Genomic DNA, 26,569 nt, shown 5'->3' with positions numbered 1-26,569 from the left:
AAGTAACCAGACTGTAAGCTCATGGAGCAAGAACTGTTTCTTTTATCCAGCTGTACAGCGCTGCCTGCGCCTAGTAGCACTACGGGAAATGCTGCAAGTAGTAGTAGTGCATGGACACTTTTGTACCTGTGTAAGCATTAAGCAAATTTTCAAACAGAAACTACTTCTATAATGTCTCGAGAAAATATACCATAAATTACGCAAGTACAAAAGTCACCCGCATATCTTGTTCCTAGCCAGCTTACTAAAAATTGGCCCTTTTATAAAGGTAACATATTCAGCCAGTAACTGTTTCATTAAAAAAATTAATAATAATAATTATATGTGCCTGAGGCGAGAATGAAGGCACAAATGAAAAAGATAAACATGATAGAGAACATGCACTATTGGATCCCATGTGCACCATCCATCACCCTGATAAACAGGCTGCCTGTGTCCATACGACAGGATTTACAGCTGAACATTTTTTTTTTCCTCTGAGCAAATACTTGTTTATGTTCCCTGCATATCATTCCAGATCTGATTTTCATTTTTAAACACGATAAAGCTGCACCACCAAATCCCTTACGCCACGCATTGCCGGGTTCTTCCAAGTGTCACCAACAAGCCACTGCTGGAGAAAGGATGCTGGGCTTGATCGACAACTGGTCCGACACAAAAACAACACTTTTTATGTTATTTATTTATTTATTTATTTAAAGTCTCTTCTATACCAATATCCGTTCGCACATCGCATCGGTTTACAAAAAACAGGAACTATTGGGCGGAGCCCTTACATATAACAGAGAAAATGCAAATTACAAATTACAAATTAACTTTTGGGCAGAGCCCTTACATGTAACTGAGGAGAAAACGGCTAAACTGGGAGAGAGGAAAAAACTGTCTAGGCGTTGCAGAGTCAATAAGACAATAAATAGGTGCAATAGAATCTATAAATAGGTATAACAGGAACTATAAACATTGGGCATAAACATTGGGCATAAAGGCAAAATTCTTAGTCATCAAGGCAATTCTTAGTCAATTCTTAGTCAAGCAGGGGAGTATTATGTAATAGGGGGTGACAAGGGGTAGGCTTGCTGGAAGAGCCATGTTTTCAGTTTTTTTTTGAAAGTGGGAGTATATGTCTCCAGGCGTATATCATGAGGTAGGGAGTTCCATATAGAGGGGCCAGCGAGAGAGAAAGCTCTGCTTATAGTGGAGGAGAGTTTGAAAGATTTGATAGATTGGGCACGTAGGGTTCCTTGGAGGGCTGAATGGGTGGGTCTATTCGAGGTACGGGGGAGGAGGGGGGGTTGATCCAATTAAGGTTGGAGTTTAAGAGACTTTTATGGATGATGGAGAGGGTTTTATACAGAATTCGAGAGTGAATAGGGAGCCAATGGAGTTCAATAAAGTGTGGGGGTGATATGGTCTCTTTTTTTTGAATTTGATAGTATCCTAGCGGCGGCGTTTTGTAAAAGTTGTAACGGCTTGGTATGTGTTGCAGGAATGCCAAGAAAGAGTGCGTTACAATAGTCTACCTTAGACAAAATGATAGCCTGGAGTACAGTACGGAAGTCAGAGAAATGTAGCAGTGGTCTGAGTTTTTTTATGGTTTGGAGCTTAAAGTAGCATTCCTTTAAGATGTTCTTGAGATATTTCTACCTATATTAAGAAATTGATAGATATTTTACCATCCACGGCATTAAAACTCATCCTTACAGATTTGAAAGACAATTCCTTCTCAAAGGTACGTAACCCCTCTTAAAACTGCCACTCTCCTCCGTGCACAGGACACGTGGTTTTATTCATATTAAAAAAAAAAAAAGGCAGGGGTAGACTGGGAGAAACAAGTACACACGGAGAACTTATTTTGACATCTCTACGCATACTTTGCTCCTACTCCCATGCAGGGGCGAGGTAATGGGCACTTCTATACCCACATGGTATGCACTAGGTGGATTTTCAGAAGGAAACTCGCACAAGGGGTTTCCTTTTGAAAATGAGTTTGCAATGCCGGTGGGGGGGGGGGGGGAGTGGGGTTACAAATACTGCAAGCTCTGCAGCCACTTTCAAAATCGCCCTTCCCATATACCAGGTACTGTAATTACACCCCTTTTTTGATGTATCATTAGACAAACTATGCTGTACAATATGGGCGTAAATCCTGCCGGATTTACGCGCGCAGGGCACTCGCGCGCCGGTGCGCGCAAAGCCCCAGGACGCACGTAAGTCCCAGGGCGTGTCGGCAGTCCTAGGGCATGTCCTGGGGCATGTTAGGGGGTGGTCTGGGGCGGGTCCGGGGGCATGGCGATGGTTTGGGGGCGGGCCGGGAGGGCGGTCCCGAGTCCCCCGGCACTGCGGCCTGTGCCGGGGGATGCCGAGGCGGCGCGTGCAGGTTACGCCTGCTTCAAGCAGGCGTAACTTGCACAACAAAAGGTAGGGGGGGGATTTAGGTAGGGCTGGGGGGGTGGGGGGACATGGAGGGAACGGAGGCAGGCTGCGTGGCTCGGCGCGCACAGGCTGCCGATTTTGCGCAGCCTTGCGCGCGCCGACCCCGGATTTTATAAGATGCGCGCAGCTACGCACATATCTTATAAAATCCGGCGTACTTTTTTAAGATCTACCTCTCAGGTAGTAGTATCCTCCTAGGTGATAATATTATGTTTACTTATGATAAATATAGGAGTGGAAAAGTATTTAGAGGTCTACATGCAGTCACTGGCCAGATAGCAAAATGAGCTGGATTAATTTATCCAGCTACCTATGGAGGGATATTCAGTGGTGCAGCTGCACTATTGAATATAGATGGCTATTTACAGAGAGCCAGATGTTTATCCAGCTAATTTTAGGACAAGTCTCTGGCACCACCAGAATTAGCTGGATAACTCCTCCCTGAAATGCCCCTACAGTATCCAGCTAAACTTTAACTGGCTATGTCCCATAAATATTCAAAGCTTCTGAGTTCTCCAGCTAAATGCTTCTGAATAGGGACCTCTTAGTAAAATAGGGCACCAGCTGAAATGTTAGGAGACTGGGCAACAAATTATTTTTCCTGGTCACCTTTATTTATTTTGTTTGGCTCTTTATTTTTTGTTTTGTGGTGAAGAGAGGGGTTTGTTTTGCCCATTTTTGTTTTATTTTGTCAATTTTAGATTTTGTATGTTGGTCTTTTCTAATATTTGATATTTTTTTTTTGTCTCCCCACCTCCCTGAAGCTTTTCTTCTATAAAGGGAGCAGCTCCAGACAGTGACAGATTCTCCCTGGCTTACCACACTGGCAGTTTCTCTCATTGATCCCAGGGCCAGCCTCAGCAGCAACTTCCAATGGGCCCACTGCGGCAGCAGCATCTCCTGGTCTCAGGCCAGCAGAAGACATCAGGTGTTAATTTTTTGGTGCCCAGGCAACCCAACTTGTAACACAGTAATGGCAGCACATAAAGACCAAATGGTCCAGCTAGACTGCCCAGAAATCTGCTTGTGGTAGTAACTGCTGCTCCATGCAGGTTACCCCATGCCTTCTGTTAAGGGCAGTAACTGCCGCTCCGTGCAGGTTACCCCCAAGCCTTCTGTTAAGGGAGTAACTGCCGCACAGAGCGGATTTTAAAAGCCGCAAAAATATACACGCATCTCCCACAGTGCGCGCATCTCAAAAGTTTTCAAAAGGGGTGTGGTGTGGGTGGGGAAAGGGCGTTTCGAGCCGTGAACCTAAGATGTGCGCCCAAATACTGACTTGACCCAGGATGTGCTGAGCCCATCTGCCACGTAACTTTACTTATTTATAGTCTTTTTTTCCTATCCCTATCATATCGGTTTACATCAACCTGCAGGTTGAAAAAGTTACAACTAACAGGGACTGGGCAGTGGATTGCAGAGAACATAACTAGAATAAATATAATATGCAAGAAAAGCAAGATCTGCTATGGATGAAGCGCAAGTTAAAAAAGAGAGAGAAAACTAAGCAGATCTGTGGGGTTTTAAGGGGCGGGGCTAACCGGGGAGAGTGAAGGCTATTAAACTGGGGTTTGGAAGACCTCTCTCTTAACTGGGCAAACTGGGGGCAAAGTAGTAAAACTGGGAATAGTGTTGATGCATGCCCCTTTTAACTGGTTATTAACATCGAAAAAACTGAATTCTTACATCTTGAAAGAAAACATACTGAAATCATCAAAACCCCAATAACTCTAGGAAATAACCAGAAAATAGAACTAGCAGAAAAAGTGAGAAATCTGGGAGTAATAATGGATCCAGAAATCAACCTAAAACACCACATATCCTTAAAAGTAAGGGAAGGTTACGCAAAACTCATAATTCTTAAAAGATTGAAACCATTACTCTCACCTACCCACTTCAGAACAATTTTACAAACACTTGTTTTCTCCAGTACTGATTACTGCAATGCACTCTTACTAGGACTCCCCAGCTCATCAATTAGACCACTCCAAATACTTCAAAATACTGCAGCCAGAATACTAACAGGAAAAAAAAGAAAGGACCATATAACAGAAACTTGAGCAGATCTACACTGGTTACCAATCGAATACAGGATAAAATACAAAGCCTTATGCACCATACACAAATTAATATATGATAAAGAAGCAGACTGGCTAAATACAGCCCTACGAGTCCATGTCCCACAAAGGAACCTTTGCTCAGCTAACAAGGCACTACTAACAATCCCTACAGTAAAATCGGCAAAACTAACCCAAGTAAGAGAAAGGGACTTATCTCTGGCTGGACCCTTTCTAGGGAACACAATGCCCACTGAACTCAGATTACAGAGTGATATCAAATCCTTTAAGAAAACCTTGAAGACATGGCTCTATAAACAAGCCTTTCCAAAAGAAACAAGGGGGTAGAGAGTGAGTGAGAGAACGAAAAATACAGAAAAGCGCAACTAAGAATAAATGGCATTACCATATTACAAAGACATAATACAGTTAAGATGTAGACCAAAATAGAAGTATCTCAATAACTTTCCTGGACTAATCCACCACTACCCAAAACTTTGACTTTATTAATGATATTGTAACCGTTTGTAACTGGCACCTGTTAAATGTACGATAAACTACCTATATATACCTTATTTTGTGCCTATTTGTAAACCGTTGCGATGGTACATGACTTAGCGACGGTATAGAAACGTTTTTAAATAAAATAAATAAATAAAAATAAATAAAATCTGATTTATGCGGTAGCAGCGACATTTGTGTGCACGTGCGCCCGCTTAACATTCTGCGCATTATGGGGCGGATTTTAAAAGGGTTACGCGCGTAATATAAGCGTAACCCTTTAAAACCCCTCCAGCGCGCGCCGAGCCTATTTTGCATAGGCCCGGCGACACGCGCAAGCCCCGAGACGCGCGTATTTCCTGGGGCTTAAAAAAGGGGCGGGGCACGGCCGGAGCCAAGAATGTCGGTATATAAAAAAAAAAAGCCTCCAGGCACAACGGCCATGTTATAAAATCGGGCGTAGATTTTAATATCTGCCCCTATGCGCACATAGGGCCGGATTTTAAGATTTAGGTGCGGGCGTAGCTTTGTGCACGCAACCCGGCGCGCATAAATCTACACTAGATTTTATAACATGTGCGCGCAGCCGCGTGCATGTTATAAAATCCGGGGTCGGTGAGTGCAAGGGGTGCACACTTGTGCGCCTTGCGTGCATCGAGCCGCGCAGCCTTCCTCTGTTTCTTCCGCCACCCCCACCTTCCCCTCCCTAACCCGCCCCCCAGCCCTACCTAAATCCCCCCTTACCTTTAACTTAGAAGTTGCACCTGCCTCCGGGCAGGCATAGGTTGCACTCACCGGCTGACGGCCAGCCCGCGATCCTGGGCACAGCGGCAAATGGCCACTGTGCCTGGAGGCTCCGGCCCAGCCCACGCCTCGCCCCCTTTTTCAAGCCCCGGGACATACGTGCGTCCCTGGGCTTGCGCACATCACCGGGCCTAGGCAAAATAGGCTCGGCGCGCACAGTAGGGGTTTTAAAGGGTTATGCGCGTATATTACGCGAGCAACCCTTTTAAAATCAGCCCCATATGTTACAAAATGGCCACATTCCTGAGTGCGAGCAGATGTATATGCACAGAAAATTACCGTGCATTAATCCAAAATGGCCTTTGTGGTCGTCTCAGAGAGGACTTTTAGACGTACCATCAATCCGCCTGGTTTGTTTGGCTGAGTCTCAAGAGAGGACTTTTTCAGTCACTGGCCCTGTTCTATGGGAACTCTTTACCTGTAGCCTTACGCCTGGACAGACTGTACAAAAACTTTCAAGAAACTTAAAAGCATTTTTATTTCAGCAGACTTTTAATGACAGAGGTGGTGTATCTTAGAGGAAGAATCTGTTTTTTCTTATTTTGAATGTCACAGTTTTCATTTTTACTGATCAGTTTATTTTTAATTTACGTTCAAATTGTAAGTCACCTAGAGCTGTATATAAGTGGCCTATAAATGCTGGAAAAAATAAATATAAATCACTGACCGTACCTCAATTATAGAAAATGATTAGGTCCATCCCAGTAGCTTTGTGACAATGCTGTGCACTGCCATGCAGAAGGTCAGCGGTTCCATCCCCGACGCGGGTCTTCTCCTCCCTGGTTTGTTCCCCCAGTCGGGCCTTCCATTTCCTGGGTCAACCGGGGCAAGGAATGCTGCAGAGGCAGCATTCACGGTGCCTGGGGGGGGAAGGGTGGAATTGTAGTCACTGCTTAAGGGTGACACCTAGTGGCCAGATTTAGGGCCCAGGGCTGCAGGGATCCAGAAGGAGCCCTGGTGCATGGCCCCTGTCCTTCCCCTGCTGGGGGCTATCACTGCGATGACCAGCCTAAGCAGGTGGGGGTGGGGGAGGGGGGAGGAATATAAAAACAGAGGAAAAATCCCCAGGTAATTGCGAATGAAGGCTCCCGGCACTAGATTTCAGCTCTGGTTTCAACTGAGCTGGAAGTACAAAGGAGTAGGAAGAAACTCACATGTAAAAAAAAAAAAATGAATACCAACAAAGCAGTGTGAAATTCAACACGCATTCTTCAAACAGCTAACCCTGAGAAACAGTACAGCAGGATAATGGCAGTTTCTGGATATACTATTACTGACGAGCTGCATTCCAGCTGACTCAGGACACACCAACCAAGGAAGTCTCTTCAGAAAACTAATTTCTTATCACAGAATTTTTATTTTTCAAGTTTTTTGATGCATCTGTCCTGAAGATACCTGGAATCTTTGCAAACTGCAATGCCTTTTATTGGAACAGCATAAAAATTATCCAAATATTTTGTAAAATGAACTCTGGGGGAAAAAAAAAAAAAAAAAAAGAGCCCCGTGTGGTCTCGAGACACCACGTGTCACATCAACTCTGGGTGATTCTCACTTTGGTTCTATGAAACCTATCACTACTTGCCAAGTCTCCACTTTGACAAATCATTTGCTTTCTAGTTGGCCAAGTTTTTAAAAACGGCAGTGCTTCCTTATAGATAGCGAAGATCGGTTTGTGCAAGAAGCCCTTTATTGAAATTTGCCCGATTCTGGCCGAGTTTCGCTCTTTGGTCGAGAGAGCTGCCTCAGGGGCGATAAATGCGAGCAGGACTTATTGCACGCTTGCAGGGCTGAGGCCGCAATATTTGTGCATCCACTACTGCATACAATCTTTGGTTCCTGTCTTTTGAAACATGTAGTAATAACATGTGAAGAACACTTCATTCAATTTGTATCCTCAAAGCACTGATAGGATATATGAGACTGCGGAGTGTATCATTGCCGGTGCAGCCGGAACCAAAGATTGTTTGCAATAGTGGATGCACAAATATTGTGCCCTCAGCCCTGCAAGCGTGCAATAAGTCCTGCTCACATTTATCGCCCCTGAGGCAGCTCTCTCGACCAAAGAGCGAAACTCGGCCAGAGTCGGGCAAATTTCAATAAAGGGCTTCTTGCACAAACTGATCTTCGCTATCTTTACTGCTACACAGCTAACTGGATCGGCTTCCGATTTGTTTTTTGGGTGTTTCCTTACAGGCCAGGGTCGTTCTTTTCCGTAAATCATTATCAAAACCGAAAAACATAAATGGGCTGTGAGATTTTACGGGACCGCACTCCTGCAAAAAAAATCAAGCTTAACCTTTTTTTAAGTGCTACCGTCATCTCCCCAGCAAATTTTGTAAACGAGTTTTCAATATAGAAATCAAACTGACAACCTGCTTTGCTCTTAGTTTGTAACTGTCATCATCAAGTATACTTTTTCCCATTTGACAATATTTTAAATAAAATTCGAACAATATTTTCTTGCTGTTAAGCCGTTACATTCTCAAGAGTAACAGTAACATTATAAGAATAACAGATGAAAATATCAATATTCAGCTCATGACAAAGCTGTAAAACACTACTAATAGCTCTCCATGGCAAATCTGTTACTCATTCCCCATCGCTGAATTCCCAAACCACGATACTCTCTCATCTTGCAAGCTGGCACAAACCTCTTTCTAAAATGTCAGAATATTAACTTCCACTTCTTAAAATCTGATCTGTGCATGATTCTCAGGCCATTGTTGTGGCTCTGTTTCCAGCCCAAAGACAACCATAATGGACTTATTTAAATCAAAGCATCTTTGTGTTAAATTAGGCAATGAAGGATAATGAAACGACTGATGAAAGATAAGAAAGGGTTTATTTTGTTATTAACATAATGCAGACTGTTCTTGTCTGTCAGCTGGCAAAAAAACCTGTGTGAACATAAACAGATTCTACAAGTTATATTATCTGATTATTTCCTTGGTAATCTCTTTAAAACAGAGACCTGAAGAATAAACTGGAAAGCTTCTGTACCAGTCTACAATCAATATTTCTTCCAATTTAAATCACTAGAAACTTAAAAGCTGACACAACATACTAAAGTGCGTTAATGGTTCGGAAGCATTAATACGTGTTAAATAGTCTCATTACCTAACAAAGGCTTTTGAGGAATGTTAACATGCATTCACTAGCTAGCATTGTTAAAGTTTATGCTAATGAGATGCAAGATTATGCTAAACAGCTTATTACCTATTAGCACAGTGAAAAACAACATACATAAAATCATGCAAAATTCAATGCACAACCGTTAATGCAAAATGTTTAACTACACCTCAAGGAGGTGTCAGTAACCTTTTGCATTAAAATCTGTATGAACATACGTACATTAAGGCCTTCCTTAGCATGCACTTCATTTGCATCTTATTATCATCGTCGTTAACACGCACATTAAACACAGCATCAACAGCCGGTGTTAAAAGCACTTTTAGTACCTTGGCTCCTTGAATATAGGGAACTCTCCCTTACTAGCAATAGGAATGGATCCTGGGAAGCTGTCCTATTTCTCCAATTATTTCAACCGATAATTAGAGATGGGCAAAAAGAAATCATAATCTTAGCTTCTTGTGAATAATCACCGAAGTACAATCTAAAATCATGTAAAAATGACGTCTCTGAATACAGAATTCTGAATTCTTTCAATTAGGTTTCTTCTATTTTATATATATATATATATATATATATATATATATATATATATATATATATATATTTATTTATTTATTTATGCAATCATTAAGTTGACTAACAAGAAGCATTAAATACATTTATTTGTTTTTAGAACTTTGGGGTAATTGTGCAACATCACACGGAAGTTAATGAGCATAAGTTACACCAATTTTCACGGTGGACTTACACGAATACATCCGCTTGGAAAATTATCCCACCTAATCCACCTGCACATGCTTACATCTGGTTAGTGTGCGCTCGTTTCTCAGGAATATTTACACACATACACATGAATTTTCAAACACATATCCAGAAGTGGAAACCCCTCCGCCAGTCCTCCCACAGGAGCACCTCCATTCAGACCGGTGACATTTACGCCAACAGGACAACATCGTGCAAGTTCACCCACATTATCAGGTGGGACATTTTTAAAAAGACCATGCCTGCTGGGAAAACATTGTCTTACCCATGGCAAGGCTTTTGAAAATCACCTTCTTTAAGCACTGCTTTGGGATCACAAAAGGAATAATGTCATAGGCTGCTCCAAAGCTTGATACTTGCCTTAGAAGGAAAGAGAGATGGGAGCCTGGCCAGCTCCCCACACCACTTATTATTTAACAAAATAACATATAGGAATGGAGTATCGCTCACAGGCTTTACATGGTCGCTTACAAGCTTATTTTCTTTCAGGCCGATACAGTACAGTGCCTCCGGTGGAGCGCACCATTAACCTGCATTTGGACGTGCGTTTTGGACACGCTAGCTTTACCCCTTATTCAGTAAGGGGTAATTGCGCATCAAAAATGCGCATCCAACCCCCCCCCCCCCCCCAAGACTAATAGCTCCCGCAACATGCAAATGCATGTTGATGGCCCTATTAGTCATTCCTGTGCGATTCAGTAAGTGAAATGTGCAGCCAAGCCACACATTTTACTTTCAGAAATTAGCGCCTTCCCAAAGGTAGGCGCTAATTTCTGCCGGCACCGGGAAGGTGCACAGAAAAGCAGTAAAAATTGCTTTTCTGTGCACCCTCCGACTTAATATCATGGAGATATTAAGTCGGAGGTCCCGAAAGTTAAAAAAAAAAAAATATGAAATCGGCCAGCAGCTCGAAAACCGGACGCTCAATTTTGCCGGCGTCCGGTTTCCAAACTCGTGGCTGTCAGCGGGCTCGAGAACCAACGCCAGCAAAATTGAACCTCGGCTGTCAAACCCGCTGACAGCCGCCGCTCCTGTCCAAAAAGAGGCGCTAGGGACGCGCTAGTGTCCCTAGCGCCTCTTTTTACCACCGGCCCTAATTTAAATATTTTAGTTTACTGAACTGCGCGCACAGGACACTGGCCTGGGCGCTCACCTGCTCTCCTGCGAACTTTACTGTATCGGCCTGTTTGTGCTCTATACAGAAATGCAACGATAAAACTGGCGCTCAAAAAGAGTTGGTTTAAACAACTGTCGCATGTAACGCCTTTGAAAATTACTTCCTTTGCACATATGGCTTTTGAAAATTGCTAGGATGGTATGTTATACTTGTAAATGTAATTCCTTTGAAAATTCACCTGCATGTTTTTTAATGAACCTGCGCAGTTGGAAAATACTTACATGATTTTTCTTTCTTCTGATTTACTGCTAACTAGAAATATATTTAGGATCATGTAATAGTGGTTGCTCGTTTCTTTCTGCTTTGTGTGGGATAATGTTTGCCTGTTATTTTTTTTATAACTCCGTCAGGGGGCTTGAATTATGGTATTGTATTAAGATTTTTCTTTTTCCTTTTTCTTGGTTGATTTCTGTAATACCTATGATTTTTCCTACACTGTATGCTGTTAATAATTTTTAAAATTACTATAAATAAAAATTAAACAAAAAAAAACTTATTTAGAACTAAAATTAATCTAGATTTAGAAACTTGAGGGCCTGATTCACTAAGGCATTTCTCCCATTCTGTGTCTATGGGAAAATGCCTTGATAAATCAGGCCCTAAGGAGGTCATTCTTTAAAATGCAATGTGCCCTTATCGTGATGTTAAAATCTAAATGAGGGGCTAGGGCGGGGTTAGAAACATTTTTTCTGGTACCGCTGCAGGCGATAAGGGTTTTACACATTATCGCTGGCAGCAGCGCCGGAAATAACATCACCTTTTACGGCAGTGCTACGGGGGCGACAGTGCGCGCCACAACTGTGGCGGGTGAAAACGCACCACCGCGATGTGGCCGAGTGCACGCTATCGCCTTCCCGCCCCTTTTTTCTTTGCCGCTCAGCATTCCGCTATATTTACAGCAGAATGATGAATCTGGGCCTAAGTTAGGTACCTAGCACTTAAAATGAATGCTAGGCACCAGACATTTTCTGTACTCTCTAACTCTGTTCCCAGTAGCTGCCCACTTTTTAAGACACCTAAATTTCATTACCTAATAAAATCGGAAGCCTAAATTTAAGTTCTCAGCCCTAGTCAAATTTCAAAGGGGCGGATATAGGAGGCTAACTCCCTGTGGGACATATTTACCAACCTGTGCCAACACACAAATTAAATACACATTAGTAAATCGATCTCATTAATCTCAAGGAGATCTACTTACTAACATGGATTAGCGCAATTTGGTAAAAAGGCCCCAAAGTTAAATTCCTAAACCCTTGAAAACTGATCCCAAAACCTTCATCTTATAAGTAACCATGTTTGTGTATCTTGGGTCTGAGTCATGAGCTGAGTACAGTCCTTTCTTGATGTTTGCAGTGAAAATGAACACCTGTATAATATGCAGGGCTGTTACCCAGCCATCTGATCCTATTTTTAGGGACACAAAGGATTGATTATGAGCTCTGAGACAGTTCTGGTTGCTTTGTTGGATAATGTTTCTAGAGGATTAGATATGGGTCACAATGCAGTGATGGTCATTTTCGACCTAAAAGTGGCTTTCCCCAAGCCAAGCTAAGCAGATGTTGCTTAGGTTTCATGAGAGAGGGTACCCTTCTAAAATCTTAAAAAAGGCTTTTAAACGAGCCTTATATGTTAATAGTGATTTACTTTTCTTACAACAAGACTGTAGCACGGCTTCCACTGTAAATTGTATTTTGCCCTTTTCCACACTTAGTAGTACAATTTCGAGTATTATACGAAAACATTGGGCCGCTCTGGCCCTCATAGCCCTCATAGCCCTCATAGCGCCCTCAGATTTACCTATAGAAGGGGTAAAATGTCCGTGACATGTTAGTACATTCTACCTACTTGAGCAAGAATACTTTGCCCAGCAGGGGTGTCCACAAACCATGTGGGCACTGCTCGGTATGTGTGCATACATACACTATTACAGATTTCACACATCCGGTCACTAAGAAAATGTATTTACTATATGGGGAATCAGACTGTGATTCATCAGGGGTAATATATGTAATCAGCTGCCCGTGTCATAAACTTTATGTGGGAAAGACATCACGTACGATCAAGACCCGCATTATAGAACACAGGTCTAACATCAAAAAGGGTAAGGAAAACGCTCCATTAGTTAATCATTGGACACAATTGTCACATACAGTGTTAGATTTAAAGTTCTTTGTTATCGACGTTGTCACATCTCCCGTGAGGGGGGTGGTGGAATTTTTCTGAAATTCTGATCAGAAAAGAGCAGAGATGGATTCATACTCTGGACACCGTCACCCCTAAGGGTTTAAATGCGGAACTCGAGTGGAGTTATTTCATCTGATAGTATGTTTACGTCATCTAGCCTGGACACGTGGTGATTGGTTAATGTATCCGCTCTTCTCATTGGTGCGCAGTTTCGCGCCTAAATGGCTGTCAGAGTTTAAAACCCTCTTGTAAAGCCAACTCAGTGCGCTCCTGTCAAAATATTTTACAGCCTAAAACACAGGTATGTTGTTTTGTAAGAATGTTTAGATATATGACTTTATTCCACATGATGCCTTAGTCCCAGTTCCTTATATTTTGGTCTATATACACTGTTCTTTTCTTACAGATTGCTTGTTGCTAAAAATTCTCATCCATCCCGATGCAGCTGGACTGGCGAAACACGGGGTCCGTGTTGGGGGATTTGCTTCATAACACCATGTTTTACAAAGGGAGTTGCCATATTATTTATTTATTTATTTATTTAAATAATTTATATACCGGAGGTTCCTGTATAATATACATATCACCCCGGTTCACAAAGAACAGTAACTATCGCTACAAATAGCGGTTTACATAGAACAGAATAAACAAGAAGTTTTACATTGAACAAGAACTAAGTAAACAAGATTTTACATTGAAGTCAGCATGTGTAAATTTCTGAATGAAAAAAGGAAGAAAATAATAGATCTGAATAACTCGTTGTGGGCTTGAAAAAGACTTTTATTCGAGTTCTTGGCTCTAGGGGAAAGCTTGTTTGAAAAGCCAAGTCTTAAGTTTCCCTTTAAATGTAGAGTGGCATGGTTCCAAACGAAAGTCTGGAGGGAGCGAGTTCCAAAGTGAAGGGCCCGCTGTGGATAATGCACGTTTCCTCAGAACGGATTTCGCCGGTTGTGTGATTAGTCTGTTCTGATAGGCGCTTCTGGTTGGTTTCACAGATGTGTGTAATTGAATTTGAAATGTTAGGTTGAGAGGTGCGATGTTGTGTAAGGCCTTATGTATCATCATTAAAGACTTGAACTGGATCCTGCATTTAATCGGAAGCCAGTGGAGATGGTGGAGAATAGGGGTGATATGATCTCTCTTTTTGGCATTTGATAGAATTCTTGCAGAGGCGTTCAGGACCATCTGAAGTGGTTTGATGGTGCATGCTGGTAGGCCTAGGAGGAGAGAGTTACAGTAATCTAGCTTTGGGAGTATGATGGCTTGTAAAACCATGCGGAAGTCTCTGTATAGGAGGAGAGGTTTGAGTTTCTTTAATGTTTGAAGTTTAAAGAAACATTCTTTTGTTGTGTTGTTGACGAATTTGTTGAGACTGAGTCTGTTGTCTATGATGACTCCCAGGTCTCTAACTTGTTGCGTGGTGGAGAGCCCTGCGGTGTCCGGATGTTGATTAGTGTTAGAATGTGAGGAGGGGGTATAGTTATCCGGTGTTATAATGAGGATTTCAGTTTTGTTTTTGTTTAGAACCAAGTTGAGGCTGGTGAGTAGATTGTTGATAGCTGACAGACATTTATTCCAGAATGATATGGCTTTGTGAATGGAATCTTCTATAGGGATGAGGATTTGAATATCATCCGCGTATAGGTAATGTCTTAGCTTAAGGTTAGTGAGAAGTTGACAGAGTGGGAGTAGATAAACATTGAAGAGAGTCGGGGAGAGGGATGATCCTTGTGGTACCCCCCTTTTGGATTCGATGGTGTGGGACTCTTTGTTATTTATCTTGACCTTGTATGTTCTATTCTCCAAAAACGATATGAACCAGTTAAAAGCTGCTCCTGTAATGCCGATGTCTATTAGGCGTTGCAGAAGGCATGAGTGGTTAACGGTATCAAACGCTGATGAAAGATCCAGGAGAGCAAGGAGGCAAGGTTGGCCCTTTTCTAGGTTGAAAATGATAGTGTCTGATAGTGATGTTAATAATGATTCGGTATTCATAGACTTACGAAAGCCAAATTGGTTTGAGGTGAGGATGTTGTTTTCGTCAAGATATTCTGTAAGTTGTTTGTTTACAACTTTCTCCATAACTTTGGCAATCAACGGGAGGTTTGCTATGGGTCTAAAGTTAGCTGGGTCTGAGGTGGGTAAGTTGGGTTTTTTGAGGAGCGGCTTGAGCATGGCTAACTTGAGTTGGTTCGGGACATGACCTTGAGTGAAGGAGCAGTTAATAATGTCTGCTAAAGGTTTGGCTATGGTGTTGGTGATCAGACTCAGTTTGTTGGATGGAATATGGTCTGATGGATGGGAGGATGGTTTTATCTTCTTGAGAATATTCTCAATTTCTAGAGTGGATGTGAGCTCAAAAGTGTTGAGCACTGTTAGTGAAGTGTTGGGTTGTTTGACATTTGGGTGCGATGGTTGTTGATCTGTTGGGAGTGGTGATTGTTGAGCGGTTGAGTGAGGTGTTTGTTGAGTGGGTGAACGCGAAGATTGGGGGGTGAGGTTGATTACGTGTTTTGGATGTGTAGATGGTCCCTTGAGGGGGGCTAGGAGAAGAAGTTATTACCCTTAACATAAATATGGGGGTAACCTGCAGAGGGTAGCAGTTACTATCATAAGAAATTTGCTGGGCAGACTGGATGTCCCATTTGGTCTTTTTCTACCATCAATACTATGTTACTATATGTAGGACACAGTACACGTGTTCAAGATAATGATAGATGGAAAAAAGAAGAAGGTCACTACAGTGATGCACCTGAGCCCTCCAGTTATGGGTCCTGTGAAAACTGGTCACTAGGTGGTCGCCCTTAAGCAAGGACCATGATTCCCTCTCGCCAGGGACGGTGAATGCTGCCTGTGTGCAGCCTCCCCAGCCCTAGCAATGCTTCGGGAACAGCACCGTTTGCATTCTCTGAACACTGTGCCAGCGGTGGCCTTTCCAGTATTACAAGCTAAGTATTAGCTCCTCTGGTCTTGCCTTTTGGACACATACAAATGTGGGGCAGTTTAGCTGTTCTTAAACCCAGCTTAAGTGATCGATATGTTTTAAGTGGTACGTGATTAAACTTGTTCATGAAGTGCCGAGCCACATGTTTTCCTTGCAATGCAAGGTTTTTGTGTCCAAGTCACTGCAGTAGCACCTTGAGATGATGTCACCATACATACACACAGCAATGTGCCCGGAGCAGGGATTTAGGCTATAAGCTCACCACTGTCGCTCAGTGTATATTCGTGGTAGCCCATTGTACCTTTTGTACATTATGGCTCAACTAAAAACATAAGTTGCCTTTTTCCTACATATACACATTTAAAGCATCCATCCAGAAGCATCAGGTGCTATTTTAACACAGAGAAAAGTGATTTAGTTAGCATATATTTGAGTTTATATTAATATTACAAAAATCCAAAGAAAGGGCCCTTTGAAACCTTGAAGCTGGTTATGCAGACAAATGTTAAAGTGAATTGATCTTCCCCTTCCCCGAGGCAGGTTAGATGCCGAAACAACAAACTAAGGTCTACTCTTGATGGCTGCCGTGGTCTTCATATGAATTGAATGGAGTTGGCAGTTACAACAATAAAATCACAAATAAAGCAATTTTGTTTATATAAAAGGAGGAAAAAAAAGGAGAAAGAAAAAGGAATATTTGTATGAAATAAAATGAGACTCTTTATATAAGTTGTACATAGTGCAGAGCACTGTCACAGCGCAGTAGCTCATTATATGATACCAACCATTTTCATTATTTTTATAACTGAAATCTGGATGTGTGTTCCTGCTTTTTTGGGGATTTACATAGTATGCTAAATGTAGGATTTCTGGATCCATGGGCACATGTTTAGGGTGTTAACATTACATCACCTCTCTGACCTCCTCAATCGGTCTCCTCTCACACAGCCAGCCCACAAAATGTTGGTCAGGCTCACAAGTAAAATGGAAAATAAGCATAAAGTAAGACCCTACACTGCTAGCCACTGGCATTCTGGGTGTGGCGAAATATAAACTGGGAAAGGGAAGTTAATGCACGATACACAAGAACCTGTGACAACTTCACCAAGTTTATGATTTCTCCTACATACCGCTGTCTACTCTTGGGTAATCATAGAGCATCTGCATCTACATGTATGTAATGAGTTAAAACAAGAGCTCATTCTCTTCTTTTGGATGAAGTGGTGGTCACCCTATTTTATTACCCTTATTCTTAGCTTCCAAGACCTGTTCCACCAGCCACTCCTCCTCGGGTTTTCCTTCACTTCTACACTCAAACTGCAATTAACACCCCATTCAGATTCGCCACATGACGACAGGAGCTCTTCCCTTGCTCTCAGTCGCCAGTCCTGATTAATTCATCCTGGGAATTCTCTGTATCTGGGAGCTGGCTGCAAGGACTAGGAGGTAATTAACAGGCAAGGAAATGGATAGCAAAAAGAAAAGAAGCCATGGTGTTGTGGTGTTGCACACCATCTCCGGTTCAAGTAAATTCAACCACTTTTCAGTGCAATGAGCTTTCTAACACAAACCTGGTTGGTTTGTTTTTTTTAAACTGAAATTGAAAAGCATACAGAGCTAAGCAGTTTCGTTTTTTTCTTTTACATGCTTTCCCTAAAGGTCCCTTTCCTTGGTCCAGAATTCAGCAAGCATCCCACCATGCACACCTTCCTTCTCCCACAGAAATGCAGCCAGGACCCCGGGGTAATTATGCATGCCACTTCTTTCGGCTGTTTTGCTATGGCCAGAACTTACTGCCCCCCTTCCTTTACAAGAGGCTGACAAGTGCCTTGCAAGGCAGCACGAAGTAACGAGGAGAGGAGCCATTACCTTTGTTGTAGCCGAAGTGCAAGCGCAGCGCCTTGCCCTGGCGGACCAGGTTGATGTGCAGATAGGTGAACCAGACGGCGAAGGTGAGCAGCACCAGGAGCAGCAGGAGTTTAAACTGCTTCCGGATCTTCTTCACCGGGAACCACAGCATCCTCGAGGCACCATTACCGGACCCTTTGGGGGACGGGCGCGTCAAGGGGAGAGGGGAGGGGAGAGCAGCCCAGGCAGCACCGGAGGCCGCGTCCAGGGAGGTGAGCGCGTGCTAAAGCGCCCCCAAGCCTGCCCAGGAAAAATGAACTCCTCGCTTTTGCTTTGAGGCAAATTAAGAAAGCTGAGAACGTCTAGTGAAATCCTCAGAAGTTTGCAAAATCTGCTACCACCTTTTCTATGTGTTCAATCAGATTACAAATCCATAAATATCTAGTGCATTTCAACTTATTTCACTCTGACTTTTCCACCATAAAACATTTTACCGGTGAGCACAAAGGAATTTCGGGTCTTGGACTTTTCGATCTATCCTCCTTGGGTCCAATTTTTGCTTATGTATTTCAGTAATGAACAAAAGAAATGAAAAACGATGCCTGAAGTCTATTCATTTTGATCCCATCATTCGGTTCTTAAAAAAAAACTAAGTTCAGCTTCATTTACAAAAAAGCATTTTTTCTTCAGGTTAAAACAAATCCAGCTGTGTCCAACACAAAAATATTTAATTATGAAAAATGTCAGTAATCGGGTTCTTTCCTTTTGTGTCTTTTGTTAATTCTTTCGCTGCTCTCCCGTTTTCACTTTAAAAGTGGGGCGAAACAAGGTAGTGACACAAGGGAGCCTAACCTCTGCTTCAAGAAGCGACTGAAAAAGCCGATTATTTTGTGGTTTGCAAGTTTCTGGGTGATTGTGCTATAAAAAAAAAAAAAGTCTTGAAACGGGGTCAGCCAGTACCAGGAAACGCACACCGAATACAAGACGAAATGTAAAAGCACGAAAAAAAAAAAAACGAAAGCGCGTTCTTTTATCTTTCTGTATTACCGCGGATACTACCCCAGTCCCTGAGCAGAGAGAGCCAGGCTCCTGCAGCCACCGCTCCGTGCCAGCCGGCACCTCGGAGCCCAGCTTCCAGCACCACAGGCGCCTGCTCGCGATCCACGCGCTGGAGCGACGTTTTAACCTGTGGGGGGAGAGCGCGAGACACCAGGGCGCTTCTCCAAAGGAAAAAAAAAAAAAAAAGCGGAGGCTCGCCCAGCCCCACGCGCCAGCCGGGGAGAGGAGGATGCGCGAGCTTTCACGCCCGCGAGACCACAGCAAGAGACCAGGCGACGGCACGAGCACCCCCGCGGTCCAGTATCTTGGTGGACTAAATGAATGCCCTACGGAAAAGGGTCCAACAATTCGGCAGGAGGATGCTCCAAGGCGAGGAGGCTCGCGGACCGCTCGCAGGAAGCCGGGAGACAGGATACGCGAGAATCGCGCTTGCAAAGGGTGGTCCAGCTTTCGCTTGCAGATTATCTATGGAGGTCTGCTGATAACCATCACAGTCTCCTCACAGAAAGCACGATAAAGGCTTGCAATGAAACCGGCTCCAGCTCACCGCAGACTTGCAATCCCGTAAAACAATCAAGAACGTTCTTAAACCAGTTGATAGCGGCTTTAGGGGTTCGTCCACCCCAATGAGTTCTTGCTATTTTCGTAACACTTTCCGATGCATTTTGTATTCCTTTATGCACACCCGGCCGCGAAAACCTTACAAGTCCTCCTCCTCCTCCCTCCCCGTCACTACAGCGATGCTACAGCACCACTCGCCAGCCTTTTCACAGGCTAGAAGCGTCCACGCCGCGGCGCACAGCAGCCTGAAGCGGTTAGACCAATCGGGTCACTGACTGTGTACGGGGAGCCAATCCACTCTCGGTAGGCGGGGCCCTCGCAGGCTAGGCGGCACATGGCGTTCATTCCCAAGCCAACTCGCGATCGGATCCCTTCTTGATTGTACCATTTGAGGATGGTGCTTCGGCGAGGGGCATTCGCAGACCGTTGCTACCTAATATCCTAGCTAATCGATCCGGGAATAGGATCCGGGCGCAGGCAGAGGCCATCTGCAGCCAGTTGCTCGGGAAACAGGCCAGCCTTTTACCTCTGATCGGCCTGGTTGTTTAAAACGAGTTTCTTTGTTTGGGATTGCCAGAGCCTGGCGTGTGATGATGGTACGTTCTCAAAGAGCAGCCAGTGTGCGAGCTGGGAGCAAGGATGGTCCAGGCTGGGCTCTGTGCAGGGTGAGGGATGCGCGCCAGGCAATGGCTATTCATAGCCGGGGCAAACCTGTGCCCTTGACCTTTTGTGTAAGGACGCCTTGAGAGATAGTCATCGACCTGGTCTCCAAGCACTTGCTTCGAGCTGAGGAAAGTGAAACAACAGAGGGCGACGTCTTCTCTGTAGCAATGAATAAGCAGAGGGCTTGAAACATCTGTTCTCGTTACATTAGGCTGCATGAAAGCTGTAACTGTAGAAACGTAGAAATCTGACGACAGATAAAGACCATATGGCCCATCTAGTCTGCCCATCCGTCTGATTTATCTAGCCCTTACAATTCCCATCACTCGAGCTGGGCAGTTTGGAAAATGTGCTTCATTTGTGCCCAACCCACCCAAAAAATTGCAGGGTTTTATTTATAATAATTTATTGAATATTTTTTGGGAGGTGATTCTTTGCTTCAGATTTCAGATTACTTTATTAGCATCAATGTTCTAATATAGACGAAACAAATTATTTTAAATAATAGTTTTTCAGGTGTTAAAGTAATACATTGTTTAAATAGTAATAACAGTAAAAATAGTTCCAAATAGTTCAAGTCAAATAGTTTCAGAATTTGCAACTTCCATTACACTGAATTGCTGACTCTTTAAGAACCTAAGAATTGTCATGCTGGGTCAGACCAAGGGTCCATCATGGCTGGCATCCTGTCTCTGACAGTGGCCAGCCAACATAACATATCCCATATATTCAGCTGAATATACTAGCCCAGTGGTTCTCAACCTTTTTTCTGTCGGGGCACACCTGACATGGTTCTCACATGCGTGACACATTGAACACATACATGACTGACACGGGACTAAATGTAAAAATCCACTCTGCATCCACAGGACACCCCCCAACCCCTAACAATGGGTGCAGATCAGAACTAGAACATTCCCTGTACAACTCACCATACAAAAAAGATATTCTGGTGTCATCTCAGTAACAACAAACTACCCTCACACAAACTCCTACCAGGTGCAATAGCCATATTCTAGATTTAAATTCTGGATTAATTTGTCCAGTCTCTCCTCCTCATTGCAGTTCTGTAGCACATGGATCACTGTACTAGCACTCCTTTGTACACTCACACAATTGGTAACTTGTGCCTTACCTGGTAGAATAACCGTAGCTATGAGTGGCATTCTAGAGGTGGGTGCACTAGTGCCTTGTAGGGGGCAATTTTGTTAGCCAACAAATATGCACAAAAGCCTGCTTTAAAAATTATCCCAGCAAAACTACACACACACAATTGCACCTGCTATTGCTGAGTGCACACAATTGCACCTGCTATTGAGTGCACACAATTGCACCTGCTATTGAGTGCACACAATTACACCTGCTGCTGAGTGTACACAATTACACCTGCTGCTGAGTGCACACAATTGCACCTGCTATTGAGTGCACACAATTGCACCTGCTATTGAGTGCACACAATTACACCTACTGCTGAGTGCACACAATTACACCTGCTATTGAGTGCACATAATCTTGCAGAAGAATTTCCTGTATGCTTTTTTACATCTTTGGTGGAGGTCACAAGCCACTGATTTTAAAGAAGGCTATTATTAAAGAAACCATCTTTTCATCAGTCTGATCTGTCAAATTACCATCCTGATTCTTCTACTTCCTTTGTTTCAAAAGTGATTGAAGGTGTAGTATTAGAACTTTTTTGGACGATAACATTTTGGACCACTACCAGTTTGGTGTTTGCAAATTGTTCAGCTTCAAAACTTTAATGTTGTTCACTTTTGATATCTTTAGGTATGGGTTTGATAGGAGAGTTAATTACATTTTTGTCCTTTTAGATATTTCTGCTACTTTGGACACTCTTGATCATAATATCTTAATATCGGAATAGCCAGTCCAGTTCTCAAGGGCCTCACCTCCTATTTGACTAATGGATCACAAATAGTAAGCAATGGTTCTGTTTCATCTTCTTGGAAACCAGGAGAACCACAGGTGTCGTCCCTGTCAGCTGCTCTTTTTAACATCTGCCTCACACCTTTTTGCAAGCTGCTTGCTGGTCTAGAAATATCAATCACAAAAATTGGCCCAAAAACACCCCACGGTGTATTCCAGTAACCTCGTAGTATTAATACAAAAGTACAAATTGGAAACGTTATATCATCGATATACTGTGTATTTGGACTTCTTCTGAGATGATTTAAGAACTTTCTACAATGGTTGAATGCACAGAACCCACATTTACAGTTTGCTGCGCAATATCATCAAAATTCCATTGCATTTTTTGGATATTCTGTTGGTACGTGAAGGTTCCAGAATTGGGATGACTTTGTATAGGAAGGCGACCGATCGGAATCATTTCCTGCATTATTCTAGCTATCATCCAAGAAGACTCAAAGATGGTTTACCTATTTCCTAATTCCTGAGACTGCGCAGGATTTGTTCTAGTGATGTGGAGTTTCGCCAACAAGCATCTGATTTAAGTGTAAGATTTTCCCAAAAGGGTTATCCAAATCGGTAATAAAAAAAAAGCCTTTAACGGCTTTGTTTCCAAATAGAAACTTGTTACTTCAATACAAACAGAAACCATTTTGCCAGAACTTAACATGTGTGATGAAATACTCTGCGTACACCAATGAAGTTGTCAAGATTGTCAAATCCCATTGGCAAGTATTGGCACTACATAAAGTGTTTCAGATTACACCAAGATTTGCATGCTCGCGAGCACAGAACATCAGGGATTTGGTTGTTAGATCTGCATTCGATTCAACACCGCCAAAATCGCAAGGTGTGGGACACCACAGTTGTGGGAAGTGTGATATGTGTGCCTTAATTATGACTGGACACCAGTGGAAGACTCCAAATTTGGACATTACAGTAGATTTGGTAGCATCCACCACATGTGATTCTGCATGTGTTATTTACTTGATACAATGCCCCTGTGATTTGAGATATGTAGAGAGGACGAAGAGGAAAATATGCACCAGACTAATCGAGCATAGAAGCTGTATCAAAACTTCCAAAATGACAGTGCCTCTAGTACAACACTGTTTACAAACTAATCATAGTTTTATGGACCTTAAGTGGTCTGTTTTAGAACAATTACAACAGGGGATTAGAGGAGGGGATATTCAAGCACGTTTAAATAAGAACATAAAAAATTGCCATGCTGGGTCAGAGCAAGGGTCCATCAAGCCTATCATCCTGTTTTCAACAGAGGCCAAACCAGGCTACAAGAACCTGGCAATTACTCAAACACTAAGAAGATCCCATGCCACTGATGCAATTAATAGCAGTGGCTATTCCCTAAGTAAATTTGATTAATAGCCATTAATGGAGTTCTCCTCCAAGAACTTATCCAAACCTTTATTGAACCCAGCTACACTAACTGCACTAACCACAAATAAACGAGAACATTTTTGGATCTTCACATTGCATTCAGTTTACCCTCAAGGTTTGAATGAAAAAATCAATTGGTATTCGCTAATTTAAATACTGCTTAAAATCAGTTGTGATTTGGATAAGGAGGATAAGATCTTCTTTTGGATTTTATAAAAAGTAGCATATCTTTAGTGTTTATTATTTTGTTTGATTCAAATGTGTGCTACATTGAAGAAGACGGATTGAGAAGATATCGTTTCGAACTAAAGTGTAGAGATGACTCGGAGAATATATGTATAATCATTACCTTGTAGGAAGGTCAGAAATCGCTGTGGGATAGTCGGTGTGGTCTGATTTCATGTATTATATAATGAAATTAGTTTTGCTTCAGTTTGACTATGGTACTTGGTAATATGTTTTGCGACATCTTTTGATATCGAGTAAAGACAACCTGGTTGAAGACTATTTCCGAATCTCATTGTGATGTTCCGGTATAAAAGAGATGATTCGACTGGGTTCTGCTAGAATGGACACATCACTTTCGGAGGAAGGACTGAAAATCCATGACCGAGGAGAGACGACCTGGTTGAAGACTGAGACGATTTTCCATCTTTGTGTATCACTATAGTGGAGCGGAGCCGACCTAATTCGGGACTGCTGAAAGTTTACATCATTTCCGGAGGAAGAATAAAAGGCCCCTAGAGTCGGCCATGTTTTCAAATTGGCGAGTCTGAGTTCAGACCGCGAAAATAAGGTTCCATAGAAGCCATGTTTGTGCCTGTTAGCGCTCTCCTCCTCCAGAGGGGAGGAATAGCAATCTGTTATCGCTCACCCCGCCAGGAGGGCGGAGTTAGCAATCCTGTTCTGCTTTCCTCATGAAAGGAGGAGGAGTGTGCAATCTGTCATGATCTGCTCCTCCAGAAGGGAGGAGTTAGCTATCTGTAGTGCTTACCCTGCCCGGAGGGCGGAGTTAGTAATAAGAACATAAGAAAATGCCATACTGGGTCAGACCAAGAGTCCATCAAGCCCAGCATCCTGTTTCCAAAAGTGGCCAATCCAGGCCATAAGAACCTGGTAAGTACCCAAAAACTAAGTCTATTCCATGTTACCATTGCTAATGGCAGTGGCTATTCTCTAAGTGAACTTAATAGCAGGTAATGGACTTCTCCTCCAAGAACTTATCCAATCCTTTTTTAAACACAGCTATACTAACTGCACTAACCACATCCTCTGGCAGCAAATTCCAGAGTTTAATTGTGCGTTGAGTAAAAAAGGACTTTCTCTGATTAGTTTTAAATGTGCCCCATGCTAACTTCATGGAGTGCCCCCTAGCGAACTGCTGTTAGATGCTCCTGTAAAGGAAGGAGGTGGCAATCTATTATGGATCAACTCCCCAGGGAGAGGAGTTGGCAATCTGTTCAATGATACTCTTCTGAGGAGAGGAGCCCAGCCACATCTCCCCCTGGGCGCCCAATGCTTTGTAACGCGACAGCTCATTAAAATATAGCATTGCGCACCGAGGAGTGGTGGGTGTGTGTGCGGTTGAAAAAACGGGCGCTAGTTTGGATGCCCGTTTTTTGCACATGTGACATTGCATTGGCCCCAGACATTGAGAAAACAGCTGAAACGTTCCTATTTCGACAGACCTTTGAAATGAAAGATTAAGCTCTTCTCTTCCCCTCCCTGGCCATCCTGTTGTTGGCTGGAGTAGTTCTGCTTGTTCACAGTCTTAGACTGTTTTTGGGAGTGGTTTGCTGACATACAGGCCAATTCAGTAAAGTCCGCGGGAGAGCGGGCGAATGCCCGCTCTCCAGGCGCGCGCACAGGCGAGTATTTCAATAAAGCCCGGCGGTAGAAACGGGCAAAAGGAGGCGCTAGGGACACTAGCGCGTCCCTAGCACCTCCTTTGTGACAGGAGAAGCAGCTGCCAGCGGGTTTGACAGCCGACGCTCAATTTTGCTGGCGTCGGTTCTCGAGCCCGCTGACAGCACGGGCTCGGAAACCGGACACCGGCAAAATTGAGCGTCCGGTTTTCGAGCCGCCGGCCAACTTCCAATTTTTTTTTTCTTTTTCTTTTTTAACTTTTTTTACTCTTCAGGACCTCCGGATTAATATTGCCATGATATTAAATCGGAGGGTGCACAGAAAAGCAGTTTTTACTGCTTTTCTGTGCACTTTCCCGGCGCCGGAAGAAATTAGCGCCTACCTTTGGGTAGCGCCTACCTTTGGGTAGGCGCTAATTTCTAAAAGTAAAATGTGCAGCTTGGCTGCACATTTTACTTTCTGAATCACGCGCGAATACCTAATAGGGCCATCAACATGCATTTGCATGTTGAGGGCGCTATTAGGTTCGGCGGGTTGGATGCTCGTTTTCTGCCCCTTACTGAATAAGGGGTAAGGGAAAACGCGTGTCCATTCGGCCTGATTGTTTGTTTAATGGTTATTGCGAATGCTTTATTTGTAACCCACCTTGAACTGTGTAAAGGAGGGAATTCAATCTTTTTAAAGGAATAAAAAAAGCATGCATGCAAATCTCAACCCCGCCCAGACTCCACCCCCCCTTGAAGGCCTCTCCCCTGTGTGCATAAAAGATTGTAAATATAGACAGGAGCTTTCAAACTGGCACTCAGGTACTCAGGCACACCTTCGCGCAGGTGCATCGGCACACACCCAGATATGCGGCCATTTTCTAACTTGCATGCACATAGGCATGCATTTTATAAAATAGCATGGCCGTGCACACATTTGCGCCCAATTTTCAGTGGGTGCGCACCCAGGTGCCCAGATCCAAATTCTACCATGTCCACGCCACCGCCAGTTGCCCCAGTTCGTCCAGCGCTTAAGAGCTCGGTCCTCCAAATCCTCTGCACTCCCCACAGTTACCCCAGACCCTTTAAACCCAGCAGAAACGGCTAATTTCTTATATTTTTTGTGTGATGTGTACACGGCGGGAGATAGGCCCACACCTGGGCGGCTTTAAAAATTTGGTGGGTGAGCGGCAAGCCTGACGTCTGCGTGCAGCTCCAGCTTTTGGTGGGCGCTGGGCTTTTAAAATTCCCCTTACAGTGCATGCAG

The 26,569-nt window shown here is 43.4% G+C and overlaps 1 protein-coding gene across 1 annotated transcript in view; it reads right to left on the bottom strand.

The window, feature by feature from the left end:
- Positions 1–18,789, bottom strand: part of B4GALNT4 (beta-1,4-N-acetyl-galactosaminyltransferase 4) — a 334,646-nt gene extending 315,857 nt beyond the window's left edge. Inside the window, exon 1 of the mRNA XM_029583102.1 lies at positions 17,864–18,789. Coding sequence (XP_029438962.1) covers positions 17,864–18,014 — 151 coding nt within the window. The 5' untranslated portion in view covers positions 18,015–18,789. The remainder of the gene's footprint in view (positions 1–17,863) is intronic.
- Between the last annotated feature and the right edge of the window lie 7,780 nt (positions 18,790–26,569).

Source organism: Rhinatrema bivittatum, chromosome 17 (assembly GCF_901001135.1).
Source record: "Rhinatrema bivittatum chromosome 17, aRhiBiv1.1, whole genome shotgun sequence".
NCBI classification, from domain to species: Eukaryota; Metazoa; Chordata; class Amphibia; order Gymnophiona; family Rhinatrematidae; genus Rhinatrema; species Rhinatrema bivittatum.
Note: the sequence above shows the minus strand (reverse complement) of the source record. Positions and strands in the feature narration are given on the sequence as shown.